Source organism: Cyprinus carpio, chromosome A4, assembly GCF_018340385.1.
Source record: "Cyprinus carpio isolate SPL01 chromosome A4, ASM1834038v1, whole genome shotgun sequence".
NCBI lineage: Eukaryota > Metazoa > Chordata > Actinopteri > Cypriniformes > Cyprinidae > Cyprinus > Cyprinus carpio.
The window spans coordinates 34433955-34456001 of record NC_056575.1 but is presented as its reverse complement, the minus strand read 5'-3'; the positions used below and the strand labels follow the sequence as shown (position 1 = coordinate 34456001).

General features: G+C 38.4%; 2 protein-coding genes across 3 annotated transcripts in view; both read left to right on the top strand.

Moving 5' to 3' along the window:
* LOC109062990 (gastrula zinc finger protein XlCGF7.1-like) overlaps positions 1-22047 on the top strand; it is a 972510-nt gene that overhangs the window by 348059 nt on the left and 602404 nt on the right. The gene's annotated exons all lie outside the window — the stretch shown is intronic.
* On the top strand, positions 7459-8833 carry LOC122140762 (gastrula zinc finger protein XlCGF57.1-like). Its single transcript, XM_042745647.1, has one exon. The coding sequence runs from the start codon at positions 7673-7675 to the stop codon at positions 8120-8122; it is 450 nt and encodes a 149-aa protein (XP_042601581.1). The 5' UTR covers positions 7459-7672; the 3' UTR covers positions 8123-8833.

Sequence of the window (22047 nt, the reverse complement as noted above, 5' to 3'; positions counted from 1 at the left end):
GAAAAAACCAACCAAATGTGGCAAGAAAGATGGGACAGAGAGGAGAAAGGAAGGCATTTATATAAAATTCAAAAGAGTGTAAAAATAACTAGGTTAGGTGGTGGGTACAGGAGAGAGGAAACCGTAATGACAAGATTAAGGTTGGGGCATGGTGCGCTAAACAAATCACTGAAAATGATAGGAAGACACGAGACAGGCTTGTGTGAGTGGTGTCAAGAAGAGGAGTCAGTGGAGCACATAATTATAAGATGTAGGAGGTATGAGGAACAGAGAGTGATAATGGAGAATAATTTGAGGGAATTAGGGGTTCAGGAATTAACTTTAACAGGACTGATGAGCATAGGTGACAGAGCACAGGTTAGAATATTGTTAACTTTCTTAAGGGAAACAGGTTTGTTTAATAGATTATGAGGATAAAAAGGGATATGGGAAAGTGTGTTGGGTAATGAATGATTGTGTGTAGGTGTTAAATATTTTTTTTTTTTTTTTTTTTTATGTGGAAACTAGATTGTAAGCCTATTGTCTGATTCACACTCCGAAGCAGAAGGTGGCGGTAATGCACCAAAAGCTGGTTGCCAACCGCCGTTAAAAACGAAGAAGAAGAAGAAGTTTTGGGCTTACACTTTATAAAATGGGTAAACATGATACAGGAAGGTGTACATTTTGTGGGCAAAAATAAACAAATGAACATGTTATGATATACTGTCAGAAATACGAGTTTGAAAGAAGGATTTTAATAGAAAAATAAAAATGCGATTTATACTAGGGGATATTTTACAAAATAAATCTGGAAATGAATGTTATAGTTTTATTTTTCAGTATCTTAGAAAAAATAATTTGTATGAGAGGATATAAAATGTCATTTTGATCCACACTCCATACCAGTTGGTGGCGGTAATACACCATTTTGTTGCTTGTCAACCGCCAATAAAACCTTAAGAAGAAGAAGAAGAAGTTTTGGGCTTTTGTCAGCTCTGCAGTTCATTCAATTCATTTCACGAACAGGACTTTTATTTTGCTCTGGCGGTGTGATGTCATAAGGCTGCGGGCGCTCCCGCGTCTGTGATTCGGCTGAAGAAAGGTGTGTGATTTTAATCATTTAATCATTATAAAACTTAGAAATGAATTGTTATCGACTGTGTTACTGTAATGCTTTATTAAGTGTGATTAATGAAGGGTATTGTGTGCTTGTAAAGCGCAAGAGTAACAGAAACGGTGCGTCTCATCTCTCTCTGAATCTGAATCAGTTCATCATCGAGTACTGATGGAGAAACGGAGCTTTTTGAAGATCCGAGCCAATTGAATCAAATGATTCGTAAAATGATTCAGTGATTCGAATCAGCGCACGCTCAAAACAACAAACACAAACAATGAAAACTTGAATAAACCAACTGAATTTTTTTCGTTGACATTGTAATCTATTACATATAATCTACAAATTAATAAACACCAAATATAATCTTATTATAAATATGAATAGTTTATTTTGTGTCCCTTGATTTGCTGGGGTTTTTTTCTCTTCAGGTGATTTCAGTCCAGTAACTTTGACTCTGACTGACTCCCTTACTAGTGTGCTGACTACTGAACTAGGGAGCAGATTGAGACGAGAGAGATTTAGTTTGAGTTTATTTTTTCTTTCTGTTCATTGTTCTCATCTTAAACAGGACAGTGTTTTATAAAACAGAAAAACTCCTGCTGAAGCGGCTGATAAAAACAAAAACATAAAGATTGAAGAAACATTGAGAGTCAAACATAAAGATACTGAGAAACAAACAGAGATGGTGTTTATTAAAGAGGAGAGTGAAGATGAAGAGACAACACAAACAGGTTAGTTTTCATTCTCAAAGCTGAACTCAGTTTGATTTGATTCTTATTAAAATGTCCAGCTCTGTAGAAACCAGGAAAAATAATACAGAAGTAGCCCAAACAAAACAGTCATTGAGTGTAAAATTAAACCCAGTATGTACTGCTTTATTAAAAACAATCAAAAACTTTTATTTCTATCACTTATTTTTGCATCAGTCTCCATAGAATTCTTGATTTTAATTGATTCTCATTTTTAAGAACTGATATCGATTCTTAAATCCCTGTCTATGCTGTTTTCAGTTAGCCTGACTACGTCAGACTTTGTACTTCCGCTCAATTTCATTTCGGTTCTGTACTCAGTCTGAGATAGCGACCAATCTTCTAGTTTTCCTCCGGCCTCAAAACAGCCGGCCAATCAACGAACAGAGGGCGGAATGAGAGCCGTGACGTAGACGTTAAGCGCCGAATGTAAGATCGTAGTTTAGGTTAGGGAAAACGACAGCGAACATGGAGACACGGGATGCTGTTCGCAGAGTGTTTGTTTTACATTTTGAATGGAGGTGATGTTGTGGCCCTACTTGTGACAGGTTTTGGAAAGAGTTTAATCAACTGTTAACGATCGTCAGTGAGAAATTGGGGAGGCCAAAGTCCGACAAGGCGATAATTGTGATTGTGTCCCCCTTGGTTGTTCTCATGCAGGATCAGGTTAAAGAGGCAGCGAAACTCGCTCGATGGTTTTGTTTTCGCAGCATTCCTGTGTTTACTACAGAAGTTTGAGGCAGCTGTGCCGGCGCATAACACACGTCATAACTAAACGTTATGTGATTGGCTTACGGGTAACCAATGATTTTAAACTTCAGACAAGTGCCACCCCTCCCCCCCGCGAGAAAGTAAACGCTTGTCAATTAAGTGAAGTAGCAGAGTTTGGTATTATCAGGCTAGTTTTCAGTTGTTACTTTTGAAATTAAGGATTATACATTTAGCTGGTTTTATCAGGAAATTCAAACAATATTGTTTTGTCAGTCTTTAATGTGCTGTGACCATAGACTGTATAAAAACATGGACGTAGTGTCCGTGACGTCACCCGTAGACTCCTGAAGAACATTTTTAAAGCTTAAAGTGTGCAGAGTAAGCCATCGCCATCTTGGCAGCTCTTCACCGTGCGACTCCCCCAGATAATCGAAAATGGGCAAAAAGGTGGGAGCCGGTTGCTGAAGCCACGCCCACCTAGGACGACGGCGGTGACAGCAGCGGCAATCCACCTGTCACTCGTGGCCACGCCCTTAATTATGCAGAACTTTAAGGCTTAATATAATTTAAACGGATGAGTTATAAAAAAATTCACCCCCTCACAGTTGTCATGAAGGGTAAAATTAGCAATATAGACCAAAATAATTTTTTGCTCCAGGCTGTAAACATGTTTTTTTCTGCTGTAAAGTTGGGGAGTCTATGGGACTGACTCCCTTTTGGATCCAGCCTCTAGCGGCCAGTCGATGAATTACAGTTTTAGTCACTTCCTTGTTGGCTTCACGAGAGAGCGGGGGTGCCGCTTGGCTGTGACAGATCACTGTTGCCGCCTCAGATCAAGCAAATCAGCAGTAAAAGATCATCTCTTCTGCTTTACTACTGATTACAGCACAAAATAAACATGAATGAACATCAGACTGGATGTTGAAAGAAGCAGTAGGCTATAATTTACAGAAATCCATTTCATGTGTAATGTAATCAGTTGATCAGTGTTTGTACTGTAGCAAGACATCAATAAAACAGCTTGTAAACAATATGACACATAATATTACATTTACCTCATTAAAGTCATTCAGTGACCATAAACTCAATCGCACAGATCAGCACGAAAAATAACTCTAGAAGGAAGATTGGCTAAATAGACGCTCCATTACATATTCATTATATATATTTTTAACATTCTTCAGTATTTAACATATGTTTGAATAAATCTGTGAATGTTTATATTTAAAAAAAAATGAATTAGACTAGAAAAATAATTCTGTAATTATTAAGATTATTATAACATGAATTAAACTTGGTGATCTCCTGTACGTAATCAGACGCATCAAGGGAGACTGATTTCAGAGGCAACTGTCAATTTGCATCTTTGCCTTAACACAGGCACACACTGTATGATTTATAATAGTCCTTCAAAGGGGTCATATGATGTGATTTAAATTTGTCCTTTCTCTTTGGAGAGTTACAAGCTCTTGGTGAATAAAGAAGATCTGTAAAGTTGCAAAGACTAAAGTCTCAAATCCAAAGAGATATTCTTTATAAAAGTTAAGACTCATCCTTACCCCCCTTATACGGCTCGTTCTAACACGCCCTCACTTGTCTACGTCATGATGTGGGAAGATTCCCAAAAATTAATATTTGCATAACGCCGCCCAAATGTTTCATTGAAGTGAAACTTTGTTTGGCCTTCCAAAAGAGGACATGACTAGAAATCAGTGGTTAAGTTGTACTTCAACACTGTTCCAGAACAGTCCAACCCAAATATTCAGATGTGTGCAGCACATTTTATGGAGGATGTGGACTGTTTCCTGAACCAGTAGCCTACAATGCGTCTGTGGCACAACGGCTGTAGAGTAGGCTTGTTGTTTCTCAGATCACAAATGCAGACATGGTTTTATGTTTACGCAGTGCAAGACCCAACGCATAAAAAGACAGTATAAGTTATTCCTGTTACTCCTAACGGTACATTGACTGAACTGCTAAAAGAGAACCGATGATGGGATGTGCACGAGCAGAGCAGCTGGACTGAGTCTCGTGCTGCTGGCCTGAGAGACGGCATAGTATGTTAAGGGGCATAACATTTCCGTAACAAGCTTGAGGCATTCGGCCAATCACAAAGCACTGAATAGCTGGCCAATCACACTTCGCTTTTCAGACCGATGAGCTTTGTAAATATAGATGCGATTCAGAAGGCGGGGCATAGAGGAGGAACAATAATGTACAGTATGTGGAAAATGTGTTTTTTTTTAACCTTAAACCACATAAACACATTTCATTACATTTCAATAAATAAATAATGTTCATTTTAGCAGCATCATATGACCCCTTTAAGCTAAATATACCAAAACAATAAATAACTGTATTGCATCTTTTTAAAAACAGACTGTTCAGATTAAGATTCAATAAATACAAAGCTGGGGTCATATTAAAGTTTAGTTCAAGAAAATATTTCATTACCCTATGTATTTTCTTCCAATATGGAAAAATTTTGTCACAGTACCAAAATCAATGAACGAATGTACCATTATCTTTTTCAGACTTGAAACAGTAGCATTGATAAACATCTTCTTAACATGCATCGGTGTAAGATATATCATATAAGAAATTTTTTAAAGTTGAGCTCATGGATCCCAAGGGAAGTACATTTACAGTACATATTATCACATACAACAGCCCAGTCATTCTCTTCAATGGTTTGTCCAGTGTCTTTCTCTCAAACACCCTTCAGTCCCGGCAAAGCAGAGGTGCAATTACTAGACAAGATGTCATATGCCCTTGATATCGATGCCTTTAAACAGACTGGATTCAGTAAAACGTCTTCGATTTCTGTTGTTTGTGATCTCAACTCTTCTTTGTCTATCTTTGGTTTTAAAAAATGCCACAACTGAAGATATTTGTAAAAATTGGACTTTGGAACTTTATACTGTTCCACAATCTACTGGAAAGACTTTAGAGTGCCCTCTCAAAATAAACAAGATATTTGAAAGATTCCCAGTGTCAGCCATGCTGAAAGATTGAAAATAAGGGTTAAATGAAAGTGGGGAAGATAGGGAAAGAGAGGCACAAATTTTTTGACCCACCCAGTCTCGATTCAATTTCAAATGTTCGCCATCCGATAGATGAGTTTCTTGAAGCATGGCAATTGTGACTTTCCTTTTTTAGAAATGTCAGTATTTTTTCCCTTTTACCACATGCCCTAATCCTTTGACATTCCACGTCATAAATCTAGTCGTGCTCTGCATTACGATAAAGTGTGACCAAATAAGAGACTTGTTAATGTAGTTTTAAACAAAAAGATAAAACAACAAAAGTATCTGAATTTTTTAACCTTGAAGAACAAATAACAAAAAAAAAAAACCTCCCTCTCCCCCCACTCCCGGCTCCATCCCCAACTGAATACCCCTAAACCTGGGTGTCTGTACCCCACTGGACTCAGGTAAACAAAAATTATACCTGCTACCAACATAAGATTCGGGATCATACCTATTTTGAGAAGCCCTAAGTTAATCTGCTCCAGTAAAATTGACATCATTACCCCGCAGTACTCATACAGCAGAAAGGGACGGAAAATATGTAAAGTCCGTTATAAACTAAGTCACATCTGCCATTCTACACCGATTACAAACAAATTAATAGCATATGAGAACAAGGGAAAATTAAAGTCACTACACCTCCGAATATGGTAAAGATAAGAGAGTAGGTAAGAATCCCTTTATCGCTTATTTTGCAAAGACTCTATGAACTCCTCCACCGTGGCCGGAGTGCTGAACGTGTGAAGCTCTGAATCATAAAGACAACACAACTTGGCCGGGTACACGAATCCACAGAACATTTTGCGTTCGACTAGAATCTTCTTCACAGCATCGAATTCCCTCTGCTTCCTCATCACTTCCATCGAGCGATCTTGAAAGCTCCTGAAGCAGATGCAAGGGATTGGTGTGACCTCTCAATTTCAAGCCTAAGATCAAAAGGTCAAGCCATTTCAGTATCATTTCCCTCAGGAATTGGGGGAGCGGGGTAGAGCCCTTAGCTTTCTCGGGTAATCCAACGATTCACAGATTCTTACGTCTTCCTCGGCTTTCTAGGTCATCCACATTAGCTTGAAGCAGAGTCACCTTTTTCGTCAAAGCAGAAATTTCACCTTCGTGGGCCCGCAGAGCATCCCCTGTGGTAGAGATTCTGTTTCAGCTTCCATTAAGTGGGATTCACTTGAGGACACTCTTTGTGATAAGTTGAATAAAGTCTTGTGAACTGCAGAAGCAGAGGTCGATATAACATCGAGACGACTTTAGATATTGTCAAAACGACCATCGATTTCCCCAATCAGGTTCCAAGTGCTCGTATTTCGTTTAAAACTGGGTCAGTTGGTCTGTTGAAGACGAGGACGTTTCTGCTGACACAGTTTGTTTCTTCTTTTACTGTGATCGTGAGGTTGCAATAAGTGGAAGATCCTTTAGATCTTGAGTCTCAGACACGTTAGTCATGTGTTGAGCTCTTTAATTAGGAGATTCTTTAACTTAAATCAAAGAGGGTAGCAATTTATTAAGCAATCAGGAGCGGAGCTACAATTTAGGTGGTCATTTTCTCCAGCGTCCACGAGTGCCCCGGCAATATGTATTTTTTGATATTTTATAGCAGGGATGCCAAATTCAGTTCCTGGAGGGCCACAGCCCTGAAGAGTTTAGCTCCAACTTTAATTGAACACACCTTAATCAAGGTCTTCATTACTTGAAAACTAAAGCTAGGTGTGTGGGAGCTAAACTCTGTGGGACTGTGACCCTCTACAAGCTGAGTTTGACACCCCTGTTTTAGACATGAAAGGCAGATTGGAGCCATTATTGATTTCTGTTCTACTGTTGCATTTAATTGGGTGTTAACTTGTATTTGTCTCTTTTCACCCCAGACCTGAAAGAAGAGAGTGAAGAACTGAAAGAAATACAAGATAAAGATCAGTACAAAAAAACACCATGAATTCATAACTGGACAAAAATCATTTAGTTGCTCACAGAAAGCAAAGACTTCCTCACAAAAAAGAGCTCGAAAGACTAGATCTAGAAGTAATTTCACCTGCCAACAATGTGGAAAGAGTTTCAGCCATCAAGGAAAACTTAAAGTCCACATGAGAATTCACACTGGAGAGAAGCCTTTCATCTGCAAACAGTGTGGAAAGAGTTTCAATGAACACGGAAACCTTAAAGTCCACATGAGGATTCACACCAAGGAGAAGCCTTTCATCTGCTCTCAATGTGGAAAGAGTTTTACACATAAAAGCACTTTTAATGCCCACATGACTATTCACACAGGAGAGAAGCCTTACACATGCAAACTGTGTGGGAATAATTTTGTTGGAAAAGGAAGCTTTAACATGCACATGAGGATTCACACCGGCGAGAAGCCTTACACATGCCCTCAGTGTGGAAAGAGTTTCACTCAACAAGGAAACTTTAACAGGCACAAGAGAATTCACACTGGAGAGAAGCCGTTCACATGTAAACTGTGTGGAAATAGTTTCACACGACAAACAAGCTTTAACGGGCACATGAGAATTCACACCAGAGAGAAGCAATAAACCTGCAAACTGTGTTGAACTACAAAACTAAACCTTAACGATCACATGAACAGTCACACTGGTGACGTGTGATCAGTGGAAAGAGTTTCAGGCATAAAGCAACCGTTAATAAACACATGAGGCTTCACACCGGAGAGAGACCTTTTATGTGTCTTCAGTGTAAAATGTTTCACATATCAAAAAGACCTCAACCATCATTGTTGCAAGCAGGATGGGGCCGTGGGAAGGGATTGAGGCCTCGAGTTTCATGGAAGGTTCCCGCCTTCTTGCTCTGTTCCCACAACTCTTAACCCCGTCCTGCTTGCTACATGTAAATTGATGTAAAATTTTGGAGTGTTTCAGATACTGAAGACTTGATCAGGGCTGTGTTTACCAAAAGCATCGTAAGCTTAAGTACATCGTAGACCCATTGAAACCACCAAAGCTTACGATGCTTTTGGGAAATGCAGCCCAGAATTTTGTTAAAACAATGCAAAGAACTGAATTTCACCAAATGCCCCGAGTCTCATACTGGATGATCATAAAACTGAGACCTGTCACCACAAAGCCTGAGTAAACTAGTTACTCCTCTACGGATGATTTTATAAACTAGTGACTGTATAAAAATAACTCCCCCAGCATTCTCAACTTTAGGCAGTTAACCCAAGATAAATGGGTCTGGAGACACACATTCTGAATCTCACAGGGAAAATCATAAGACAAAAGTGGGATTTCCCTCTCTCAAGTTAAAGAGCTAAAGCCACACTCCACCTCTACCTCTTCCTTGTCTGACTGGAATCCTCTCTAACGCCGCCTTCACACTGGCAATTGAAATCAGCTCCGATACGGCTACGAAATGACCGGAAGTCATTCTATGGAGATTCGCAGACCGCATGCGAATGGCTCCGAACCGGGTCCAAACGAGTGCGTTGCAAAACAAAATCGTGTCCGTTGGTCATCCGGATGCGTTCAAAAAACTGAACTCTTGCGAAAGGCTACCGACGGTTCCTATCCGACAATTCCAGCGGAAGTTGGCGTTGCTATAGTACTGATAAACAAACCTGAATTCTTAACTTTTAATAAAATAAATAATGATTTTATAACGATAAGTTGTCATGTCATTTTTTTTATTTTCATGATTTTCTAACATTATTAGGGCAGTTAATACAATTAAAATGAATATACCACTATATCACATTTAGCTGACCTGACATGTCATCGTCCTGGGCAACTTTCCTCCACGCAGCAGCCTTCCGATTGATGTCTCTATAACCCTCATCAGAGAGATCATAGAGAATTGCACATTCAGATACTGACAAGATCAATTGTTCTAATCTCTCCGCCATTTTTGTTCTACTCGCTTCCGAAGCTTTCCGACGCTTTTCAGCGGTGTAGTACGACGTCCACTGGGGGTGTATTGCGTATTACGGAGCTGATTTCAACTGCCAGTGTGAAGGCGGCGTAAGACCCACAGAGACTGTCTTTACATATAAAAATGCTCCAGATCATTCCAAAAGGAGGCTATCAGAAATTCATTTGAACAATTCCACATCATGTCTGACTGTCATCCACATAATACACAGTAGGTGGCCAACATAATGATCATTCTACTACCGGCAAAGTGCATTTGCAGCTTTTGACCGCTGAGTGGCCCATAAGTTATCAAACAAGCGCATCAAAGATCAAATAGCATTCAGCTGATGTGTTACATTTGCGGCTGCACCGCATCTGCAAAGTGTGCTCAACCTACAAAGTATTACACCATATTTTAGATTTGGAAACCTTTAATTAAAAGTGGGAGCCAATTTTAGTGAGCTAGGCTACATGGATTTTTAGTGAGCTAGGCAAATAATATGCAAAATGTCAATATTCTCACATATTAGGCCTATATTTTAATTTAGATTTTAAAATTCCTTTAATAAAACATGCATTTTTGTCACGCACTACTTGAAAAATATATTTGTCTGTACAGATTAAGAAAGAAGGCACTGTATAATTTCGCTCCCATTATTTAGGCTTACTTAAAACAAGAAACGATTAAGCTAAATAACTGAAACTCTAAAGAATGGACAGATTAATAAAACGTCCTCAGGTTTAAACTCAAGTTCTCTCATTATAATCAACAAAATGCACACAATCATTAATTGACAACTTCAGTGATTTTATATAATTTAAGTAAAAAAAATATAAATAAATTTTTGCGATTTGTGCGGCGGATATGATGCTGAGTGCGACGCACATTATTTATTCTTATTTGTCTACATATTTTACCTTCATTACAAATCTTGTTCAATTTTATTTTGGATAATTGCATGTAAAAAATTATTTACTTTGTAATGCATATGCAAAATGTGAATTATTATTCATATTCAAGTGTTTGTGTGAAAATTATTAATGCGCATACATGACAGGGAGGCGCCATCTCTATCACTTTAATTTGTTCCTGATAATGAAATAACTTAAAATTGTGGTGTCTCACATACATGAAAAATATATCTACAGAAAGCTCTATATGTCTACTTTTAAATGAATCGATTCAAAACAAAAGCATTATGTAATCTGTGAAGGTTGCATTTCTCTTTAAAGGCGCGTCCAAACACCAGAAGCAACCTAAGTGTTCTTTCATTGAAAAGTATGCATTTGTTTATTCATAGGCTATATGGTTGAAATAATATTTTAGTTCAAAACTTTAAGTGCCATTGTTTAAAAAAATGCTTTATTGACTGACGTTTTATAGACCTTCAGTTGTTATGCTTTAAAATCCCATGCCATTTGTAATTTCACAGTATTTTCACCTCCCAAATTACTAACCTTGTCAAGTCACAATTCTATAATGGGAAAATTTACTCAGGCCAATGGCATTTTTTTATGACATTTTTTTATTTAAAAACAAATATTATAATAATTGTAGCATACATAAATGGGTGAAGCAAAACAAATATGATAACTTTTTAACTGCAGGCAGATATAAGGCTTATATAGGCCAAACTCGCACATAAACAGAGGATTGAAGAACACTTCAATTCTTCAGACAACCGGCGTATGTGGCAAGGCATACAATCTATCACAGATTACAAACCACCTAACACTGTGCCCCCCTCCAGCTCTGCCTCCCTCCCCGACGAGCTCAATCACTTTTATGCTCGTTTTGATAAAAAATAATAAGGAGATCTCACTCAAAGCTGAGCATCAACCCAGTGAACTGCCCCTCACACTCTCCACCTCAGCTGTTTACTCCACTCTGCGTAAGGTGAATGCACAGAAGGCAGCTGGTCCTGATGGAATATCTGGTTGTGTGCTTAAAGCCTGTGCAGAGCAGCTTGCTGAGGTCTTCACGGACATTTTCAATCTGTCCCTGGCCCAAACAACTGTCCCCACTATCTTCAAAACCTCCACCATCGTACCAGTACCGAAACACTCCACTGCCTCAGTACCTAACGACTTCCGTCCTGTTGCACTCACCCCCATTATTGCCAAGTGCTTTGAAAGGCTAGTTGCATCCCACTTAAAATCCTGTCTCCCTGCTACACTAGACACATTTTAATTTGCCTATCACCGCAATAGATCAACAGAGGACGCCTTCTCAACGGCACTTCATTCTGCCCTCACCCACCTGGACAGTCAAAACACACATGTGAGAATGCTGTTCATTGATTTCAGTTCTGCATTTAATACTGCAATCCCTCCCAAGCTGATCTCCAAGCTCAGCCAGCTTGGAATCAGCACATCCATCTGCAATTGGATTCTAGACTTTTTGACTAACAGACCTCAGTCTGTTAAATTAGATAACCTCTCCTCCTCCATCATCACCCTGAACACCGGCGTGCCACAGAGCTGCGTACTGAGCCCTCTCCTGTACTCCCTATTCACCCTTGACTGCGTTCCTGTTTATGGCTTCAACACCACCATAATCAAATTTGCAGATGACACCACGGTGGTAGGTCTGATCAAAGATGACGATGAGTCAGCCTACAGGGATGAGGTGCAGCACCTGGCTGTGTGGTGTGCCACCAACAGTCTGGAATTAAACACCCAGAAGACAAAGAGAGATCATTGTGGACTTACAGTGCGGACTAGGAGTCATGCACACACACCCATCTACATCAACGGAGCTGTAGTGGAGCATGTGTCAAGTTTCAAGTTCCTTGGCATCCACATCTCTGATGACCTCACCTGGTCCCATAACACCTCCACCCTGGTCAAAAAGGCACACCAGCGCCTTTACTTCTTACGGAGCCTTAAGAAAGTTCACCTGAATCCCAGGATCCTTGTGGAATTCTACCGCTGTACCATTGAGAGCATACTCACAAACTGCATCTCAGTGTGGTACAGCAATTGCTCCGCATCTGACCGCAAAGCACTCCAGCGAGTGGTGAAAACTGCTCAACAGATCAACGGCACACAGTTATCTTCCATTGAGAACATCTATCACAAGCGCTGTCTGGGCAGGGGCAAGAAACATCATCAAGGATGCCTCTCACCCTAACCATGGACTTTTCACTCTCCTTCCATCCGGCAGGCGTTACAGGAGCCTACGCTCTCGGACTAGCAGGCTCAGGAAGAGCTTCTTCCCCGAGACTGTGACCCTTCTGAACGCCACACCACCAATCTAACCAGCACCTGCTTTATTACTGCACTGGTCAAAGTACTTTACATACATGTATTTGCACTACTCATATTTTGCACATACTGCACACTGTTCTAGTTATCGCACTGTAAACTAAGTTGTTACTGTACAAAGCACAGTAAACTATTCTATAAAAATATAATTGCACTACTGTTATTTTGCATAGAACTCATTTTAACAATACTTTTGCACACTCATCCAACTGTATTTATTACCACTGTTCTCACGTTGCTGCTGTTCATGTGTATAAATAATCCTACATTGCTCTGTTCATAGTGTACATACAATCCTACACTGCATTCCTATTTGTATTCTGTATATACTCTGCTCAATACTGTATATAGCAACCCCACTGTACATTCTGTAAATCATAGCTTCACTTACTCCGCACTTTTATTTATATAAAACACTATATTCTTGCACTTCTGGTTAGATGCTAACTGCATTTCATTAGCTCTGTACTTGTACTCTGCATAATGACAATTAAGTTGAATCTAATCTAATCTAATCTAATATTATTGTACATTACAAATATTTGGATAGTCCCTTATTCTTTCCCTTATTTTCTTAAATAATAAACACTTATTTTCTACAAGAGTAAACATTATAAATAAGGAATAAAAGGAAGAATTTCAATTAGACCTTATTTTCCATTTTTGAAGTTAATTGGCAACTCTAATGATGATGTAATTATCTTTTGACTCCCCTTCCTTAAAAAAATAAAATATAAATAAATAAATAAAAACACCTCAGTTGTAGGAGATATGCGAGTGAATAATAGTTTTAAAAAAAGAAAAAAGTGTGTGCTTGGTTTCCGAAACAGAATTGAAGTGACTTAATTTAGAATAAAAATTAGTTTTCGGAGGAGGATGCTGCTGTTTCGGAGCGCAGTAGTTTAACAGTGCTAAAAGGCAATTATACAGAAATACTTTGATGACAGACTTTGCCCAGGCATTTCCGAATGACCATATAACATTTCAGATGCTGTGGAATGAGATCGGTCCACTGGTAAGTCAGGATTTATCGTCCATAGCGCAAAGTCACATGAGTTTTTCGATGCGCTTGGATGAATTTTTTCGAAAAATGCATTTCCATCTCCAATTATTCGCATTAACCTTTTGCGCACAGGTCAAAAACCACATCAAGCGAGCTTAAAAACTTTTCTGTGATTTAAGGCATTTTTATTTGAAATTCAGCTTTCCATCACTCGATTCTGATGCAATACTTTAAAATGCGCATAAAAGCAGGGTGATGGAAACCCAGATATAGATGACTGAGAGAAGTTAAAACACATGTTTGCAGGAGATTGAAATAAACTGCTGGTTGTGTTTATAGATGGATGGAAGTGCTATCAATCCAGTCTTTATTTCATTTCCTCTGAGATGAAAAACTGGACTGAGAGCAGAAGATACTGTAGAGAGAGACCAGCAGATCTGATCATCATAAACAAGACAGAGGAACAAGTGTGTGTGTGTGTGTGTGAATAATGTTTAGCTGTTAAATGACACTGTGCAAAAATGTACCTGTTCTCAATTTGATCAATTAAAATACACATAAAAAAAATTATTCTAAAAAAAAATACATGTCATGTTCCATATTATATTTTTTTATTTGATCAGGGACAATGCACAGAAAAAAAATTAGTCTAAAAAAGAAGAGATGTCATGTGCCAGGTTATAGCAAAAAATGCTAATTTCCACCCGCAGTCCCCTGGACAGGTAGATGTTATAGGCCCTACGTACAAAAGTTCATAAACATATACAGAACAATACATAAAATCATTACTTTACTCACATCATAAAAACACACTCCACTTCAGGAATCTATCACTCATTCACTCACTTACTCACTCACTCAGAATTTACATCATTCATATCACAGTCAATTTAGTGCGTACAGGTTTGCTTTAATAATAACCACTGTTTGGACAGGCGTGTAAATGTACTGTAGTTTGTGCATGAGATAATTTCATTTGGAAGAATATTCCAAAGGTTCGCTGCTTTATAAAAGAATGATTGTTGACCATATGTGGTTCTTACGTTTTGGAACACTGCACTCTCCTCTGACTGTCGACCGTGGGCTCTAGAAAATTCTCTCCGAATTTAATGTGACAAATTTTCTCAAGGGGGGGCAGCAGCAATGTTGTGGATAATTTTAAAATAAAGCAGAAATTTGATTATATTTAATGAGGTTTTCAAAACTCAAAATGTTATATTTTACTTTGTACTTTACAGTGATGGTACTGGCGAGGCTTTTTATCATGGATTTTATGGCCCTTTTATATAATGATTCAAGTAATTTTAACGATGTTTTACACGCCTGAGACCAACTAGACATGCAATACAGAAGATGTGGGACGACAATCATAGTGTTAAGGTATATATTTGAGGCTTCCGTAGTTAATGAATTTCTAATATGTTTATGAGTTCATCAAATTAAATTTCAATTTATTACTAAGATTTTTTATGTGACTTTTAAAACCAAGGTTCGAATCGAGTATTAGACCTAAATATTTGTTTCATTTACATTTTTAATTGTTTGTCCATTTACTTGAATTTCTTGAGTTACTTGTAATTTACGTTTATTTGAAAAAAAACATTTAGACCGTTTTATCAACGTTTAAGGTCAGACAAGACGTATGTAACCATTGTGCAACTTTTTGCATCTCTTTTGATAATTTGTCAGCAACCTCCAGCTCATTTTCCCCAGAAGTGAAGATAACCGTATCATCAGCGTACATGATTATATCAACGTCGAAACACACTGTAGGGAGGTCATTTATATAGAGATGCTAAAAAGCAAGGGTCCCAAAATAGACCCTTGCGGCACTCCCATCGAAGTGGCTCTGAACACAGATTGGATGTTATTCACTTGCACACACTGATGTCGGTGTGCTCAAATAAGATCTTATCAAATTTTGGGTGTGTGCTCAGAGAGACTGTATTGATTTAATTTACTGTAAAAGTATCTGGTGATTGACAGTATCAAAAAGCTTACGCAGATCAAGGAAGACTGCTCCCACCACCCTTCCCCGATCCACATATGCCCTGATAGTTTCCAGGAAGTAACAAACAGGCAGAGTCTGTTGAGTATTTCCGTTCTGAAACCAAATTGCATTGGATTTAAAAGAGCTTGTGATTCAAAGTGGTAGTAGTAAGTTGCTCTGCCACTGTCTTCTCGAGCACTTTTGATGCAGCTGGGAGGATACTTATTGGACGATAATTGTTCATGTCTTGTTTGGTTCCCAGACTTAAATATTGGAGTGACAATCGCAGGTTTTAAGGCTGCTGGAAAAATACCCCCTCACTAATCGATTGATTGATCAGTATTGTTAACGGATCAGAGAAGATGTCCTTATATTGTTTAAGAAATGAAGTATCAAGTCCATAAATATCTTTTGCTTTGCTGTTGTTTAGCACAGTAATAATTTTTCAACTTAGTTTTAGTTATGAGCTAAGATTAAAACCAGATTTGTCACTGATTGTGAGAAGGGGCGGGTGAGCAATGTGAAAATTCTGAGCCATTTTTTGGACATTGTTTAAAAAATAATCATTAAATTTGTTGCTATTGCAAAAAGAGTCATCAATAATTTTTCCCTCTATATTTAGACAAATATTCTCACATTTTGACTTTTCCTTCCAATCAGCTTATCAATAGTTTTCCATAGTAATCTACTATTACCTGGTGATGCATTTCTAATGATTTGTTCACCTGAAAAAAAAACATAGGCTTTGGCCTTTTCTAAGCTCAGCTGTAAACTTTATTTCTTTGATTTTGTAAAGGCGAAACTCGATCTCGTTGTTAGTCATGATTTTGAGAAAGAAATTTTAGCGCCATATAATACTAATAAATGATTGTCTGCACTTTTCTGGAGAACTTTTCTGAACTGAAGTGATTATTATATAATAAATGATGTGTCTCAGTCAGATTCTAATCACAAAGAAGCAGCTCTGATGATCTAACGTGCTCTGTGATGCAGGTTCTGGGGTCTGGAGAACCAACAGCTATCGGGACCCCGAGGCAAGACTGTGACTGTGTTGAATTTATTCCGCCAGGCTGGGCTGATCTTTTCCATGTGATGAATTTCTCACTGGATCTGTGAGAAGAACCATTGATATTCATGACTCATCCAATAAACACCTTCCCGCCATGGATGCTTTTTATATTTCTCTTTTTGTTGTTATTTTTTGTTAAACAGCAAGCGTGTATTAGTCTCACTACACAGATTTGTTTTTATTTCCATATATTTGGACTTAGCTGTATACACTGTCCCACATAACCAGAATAAGGAATAACAATCACTACCCTTGTACCCCGCGATTCACACCACTTTTCATATTAACTATGTTCAAAGCACCCTATGTTGTTCCAATGTTATCAGTTCAAATTTGTCACATTGGAGCTCATCAAAAAAATTGCTGTGACCAAACATTTACGACCGAATTCGTGTTAAGAATCCCACCCACATGAGTATCAGGCATTAGGGGTATCCTACTCTAAATGCCGTTTGTTCGGACATTTATTCTCACCAGCCAGGCATTGCCAGAGAATAGTGATGTGGGGGGTCACCCTATTTTTTTTTATTGGCAGGCACGTTTAACTGTGTTGGTTTAGTAATTTTAAGGGTAAAAGTAAATAGCAAATAGTTAGATATAGTAAAGAATTTTTCATGTAATTGTCTATTTACCCCCTAATTTTGTTAGACTATGACTGCGTATTTCTGTGCCCCAAAAAAAAATCATACTTGTTTAGTACCAAATTGGGAGAGTTTTTTTGGCGCGGGGAGGCTGCAGGGACTGCACGAGAGAGTCTCCTTGCGAAGTGTTGTTTTGGTGGTAAGGGAAAGAATATCGCGGCAAGCGTAGAATTTTTAGGCGGATGTTTACTGCACCCACACAGCAGCCAAGCTTTCTTGCACCCCGGCTTTAGTTATTTTTACTTTTAACATTTTTCGAGACTCTTAGGCAAACTGGTGCAAATAATAAATTATACAACCCCAGTATAATTGACTGATTTATTGATTATCACTGTGCATCAAACCCCCCTTTGGTTGCGCCCACTCGCAACCACATTAATGTGCCATGGTCGTTTTGTGATGGTGCAATGCCCATACCAAGTTTGGTATGTCAATATCGTAAATATTTGGAGCAAGCTTACAGCCTCTGAAAGGCAGTTCTCCAGAACCATATGCCTAATGATTTGTAGCGGCGCCTATACGAAAACAGTGTTTATCGAAAATCTTCCACTCTTCTTTGTCAGCACAGTTGCCTATAATCTGGACACTCGGATTTCTGTTGAAAAACGGGACCAACGAGTTGTATCACACCATGTGGTAACAAATAAAAAGCTTGGTATTGTCACATAATATTTTTTCAGCGGGATCCATCGCTAAGTCTTACGCCTATATGACATAATTGAACTATGCAATGAAAGTGGCATGGAAAGGTTAACAGAGGTGTATTTTGCGCACCGTTGTCTCACCAACTATTTGCAATGCAATAGGTGCAGTAAAGCATCAAAATGGTGCAGGTCCTTTCATCATTACAGAGATTAATGGTTCGGGGTATTAATCCCGTGCATAGGTGGGTTTTTCCCAACATTGATGTGGTCTCTTTTTTGACGGGAGAATGGACATACTGATTACAAAGAGTCTGGTTTAAATCTGTCACAAGCTTTGTATTTAGATGATACTAGCCTAATATACTTTTTTTTTCAATTTTGGCCTTCTTTCCCAACAACATTACGTTGGTAAACAGCTAAACGAACAAGTAGTTTGATATCGGACACGGACTGATTTATGGTGAAAATCTCTAACCAAACGTGTGGTATTGTCGAAAAAAGAAAGAGTGTTTTGAACATAAATCAAAATGGCGGACAGCACAATATGTGCGACAAGTTACCATGTTAGACTGCCCACTTTAATAAAAGAAAAGTGTTTTGCAGTCATTGGGAAATGTGAGGCTTTTATGTACAGATGTTAGACAGGGTAGTAGTCTTTGGTCTTCTGTGTGTAGGGCTGATCTAAAGAGTACATGGATGGGTGTAGTAGCAAAACGGGGACTTACAGAATGTTGACAGGCAGGAAGATTTAGTGTTTGTTCAATGTGTTCATATTCTAGGTGGCTTTGAAAAAATAAAATACCGCAGTTAACGGCACATTTTTTTATTCATGGTGTTTTTAAGTGGAATGTTATGAGCTGATAAAAGAGTGGCTCTATAGTACTCAATCAAAACAAGGTTGCATTAGTAGCAGTGTGGTTAAAACCCATGACCCCCCTCTAATAGTGTGATCTCGTGACCTAATAAGTTAAACTAGCCACCAGGAATATATTGTATTGCTATATGCTCACAGTTGTTTTTATGTTGTCTATGTATATGTACATTCAAACGGGTTTTAGTTTGCAGTGATTATACTGCAAAATGCAGTAATAAATGTCACACCGAGTATCGTGCGGGTGAATCGACAGCGCATGATGCTGTCCCAAGTCCCATTACCGTACTGGTTTTACAACCGCACATTCTCCACCACGTTAGTCGTGTGGACTGTTTAGTGTGGCTCTGAGGCTGTGTAGCCGATACAGGATACCATCATGGATTCGTACTGTACAGAAAGATTAAAAAGCGTGTTTTTTCCTGAACCCTAGTTAAAAGCTGAAATCCCCAATCATAATGTTTGGCAACTGATAACAGAATCACAGTCAAATACCAAATCACATGAAAAGCCCAAAAACATTTGTCAATTTAGCATGAAGTGTAATGTCATTTCTCTTAAGTTAAACGAACAGGCCTACACCGAATGGTTTGTGTCATATCTATCTTGGATGTTACCACCAAACCACTTACTACCTTAGTCGCGGCGTGCACGAATAGACTATTGGCCAATGCCTTTAATGTGCACTATCGTCTACCGTGCACTAACAGCTGCTCTAATATGAAATCCCGCAACCTGTGGGAAACGTACCCCGCCGATTATGAGAAGTCCGACCTTTAACTGACTAGATGCTGCATTAAGGACTCGGCCGATATATCTACGTGCATCCCCTAGAGAAAGCCCTATGTGGCACTGCCTAGCAACAACCATACACACAAGTGCCACAAACTGCTGGACAACTCCAGGAAAATACAGGCAACCACTGTTTTTCATGTTTTTATAATTCACTGAACATAGTAAACAACAGTAAAACAACAGTTTTTAACACGCAAGGAGAGCAACCAATTTTAGGGTGATTTACCACCCCGGAATTACATTACTCAACCAGCACTTGTAAATTGCCAAAACACACTGGACCACAATGTTGGCTGGTGTCTCTATTTTCCACGTTCATTACAATACAATCCACCAATAACTTGATCACTTTCATCAGGTTTCTCAGTGGAGTGTGAAACTGAGAAAAACGACTAATTTTTTACTTTGTGCACCAATTTAATTAGAGGTGAAGACAATGGGAATTTAAACAATTGATGTTTTAGGTAATGAAATGATCTACATTAAAAAATTGTGAGCTCACACTTATTTTTACCCCTTTTTGAAGTTAATATCCCATACGGTAATGTAATATATGACATATGTCCCTATATCGCTAATGACACTATCATATATGCTAAATATAAGACAATATATTGCTATCACATATATACATATCTCTGGATATATGTTGATATAGGTTTATAACATATATAAATTTGACCCATATTAAATTAGTAGATTGACATATATTAATATAGTGTATATGATGATTTATATATAACTGTATGTTTTCACCATATATGTAGCCCGATATGTGTTAATGTATATATGCCAAACTAAGTTTAAACAACATACATTTCACATGCCTGTGGTTTCCTTGTTCATTCCTTGTTTTTCCTTTATTTTGAACAGTTTTGAACTTTTATCAAGTCCTACACATCCACATTTCATTTCAATTTCTAATCCCATTTCCAAATCTTTTAGAAATAACAGTTATTATTTAGTATTAGTTTACCCCCTTTTCCTTAACTGGCTCATAAAAACAAAAATACTACACATTCTAGTTTGAAACATCAATGGTATTTTTTTTTCATCATACGCCCTATATCATATCTATATGTAAGAAAGTACATACATGCACTAATAATCAGATTCATCCAGAAGAATATACAGATTGGTTGTCTTCAAAACTAGGGTCCTTAATTTAAAACGCATTTTCTCTAACTTATGCAGCTATGTAAACATGGGTTCTCCACTAGTTCAAAGAAAATCCACTTTTGGTGCTTCAACAAAGCTTGCAGAGCTGCAACAAACTGATGTCCACTGATCCAGACCATAAAAACATTGCTAGACCCATGTGCTCAATTGCTGAGGCAATTACAGCAGTTGTGGAGACAGCATCTTCTTGACTGGTGAAGTGGTGAAGGATGTGAACACAAGCTAGAAAAAGCTTTCTTTTCCCCTCCATTAAGGTATCCTCAGTAGAATCCCCTTAGAAGGGAGATACTGTAGTAACGTAGCCCACATCATCCATTCATGGGCTTTCAGTAACGCTTTCTTTTTATGGATCGAGGTGGTCTGGGAGACATTACTTGGGGGCTTTACTTTTTTACAGTATTTTGTCAATTTGTGGTATGGACTGCCTAAGTATCCAAGGATTTGGTGGTTTTCAGGGTTCAACCACAGCGAAGTATAGATCTTGTAACTCTATGACGCCACTGTACATGTAATCCGGACCATCCCTCACTTATATCATCCTGGTAAAGGGACAACACTGAAGGGCCTTGTCACACACCTGCTGAAGGTGTGCCTTCTCAAACAGCCCCTAACTAGCTCTAAAGTCTGACTTTGACATCTCAGTTTCTGGGTTTGTTCCTCAAGGGGTAAACCGGGCCTTTTTAGTTTCCCCGACCACAGTTCGACAGTGGTCCCCTCTGAGACAAAAAGAACATCCAAACTCCCCATTGAACTGCTTGAAAGTTCTGTAGGAGTTGGACGGGCACAGAATCGCTTACAGTATTAAAGCATATACTTTTTGCTGGTACCATGTACAAACCAACAGATGTACCCAAATCAAAGCCACGCCTGTTAACATAATATGGTCAGATCTCAGATCGGGAGGTAGTTCATTTAAAGTGCACAACAGGGGCCATCAAGGTCTTTTTATAGAGCACACCATCACATACAGTTGTGCTTCTAGAGGGAGAACAATAAAAAAGTTTCCAGATTGCTTAAAAAAAACTTGTGTTGTTCAATAATATTTTGTAGTTGTGCTTCTAGAGGGAGAACAATAAAAAAGTTTCCAGATTGCTTGATAATAATATAGTCCTTATAATCAGTCATATTTTTGCA

Excerpts from the sequence above, each read along its gene's own strand:
- LOC122140762 (XM_042745647.1), top strand. The coding sequence starts at position 7,673 with ATGAGAATTCACACTGGAGAGAAGCCTTTCATCTGCAAACAGTGTGGA.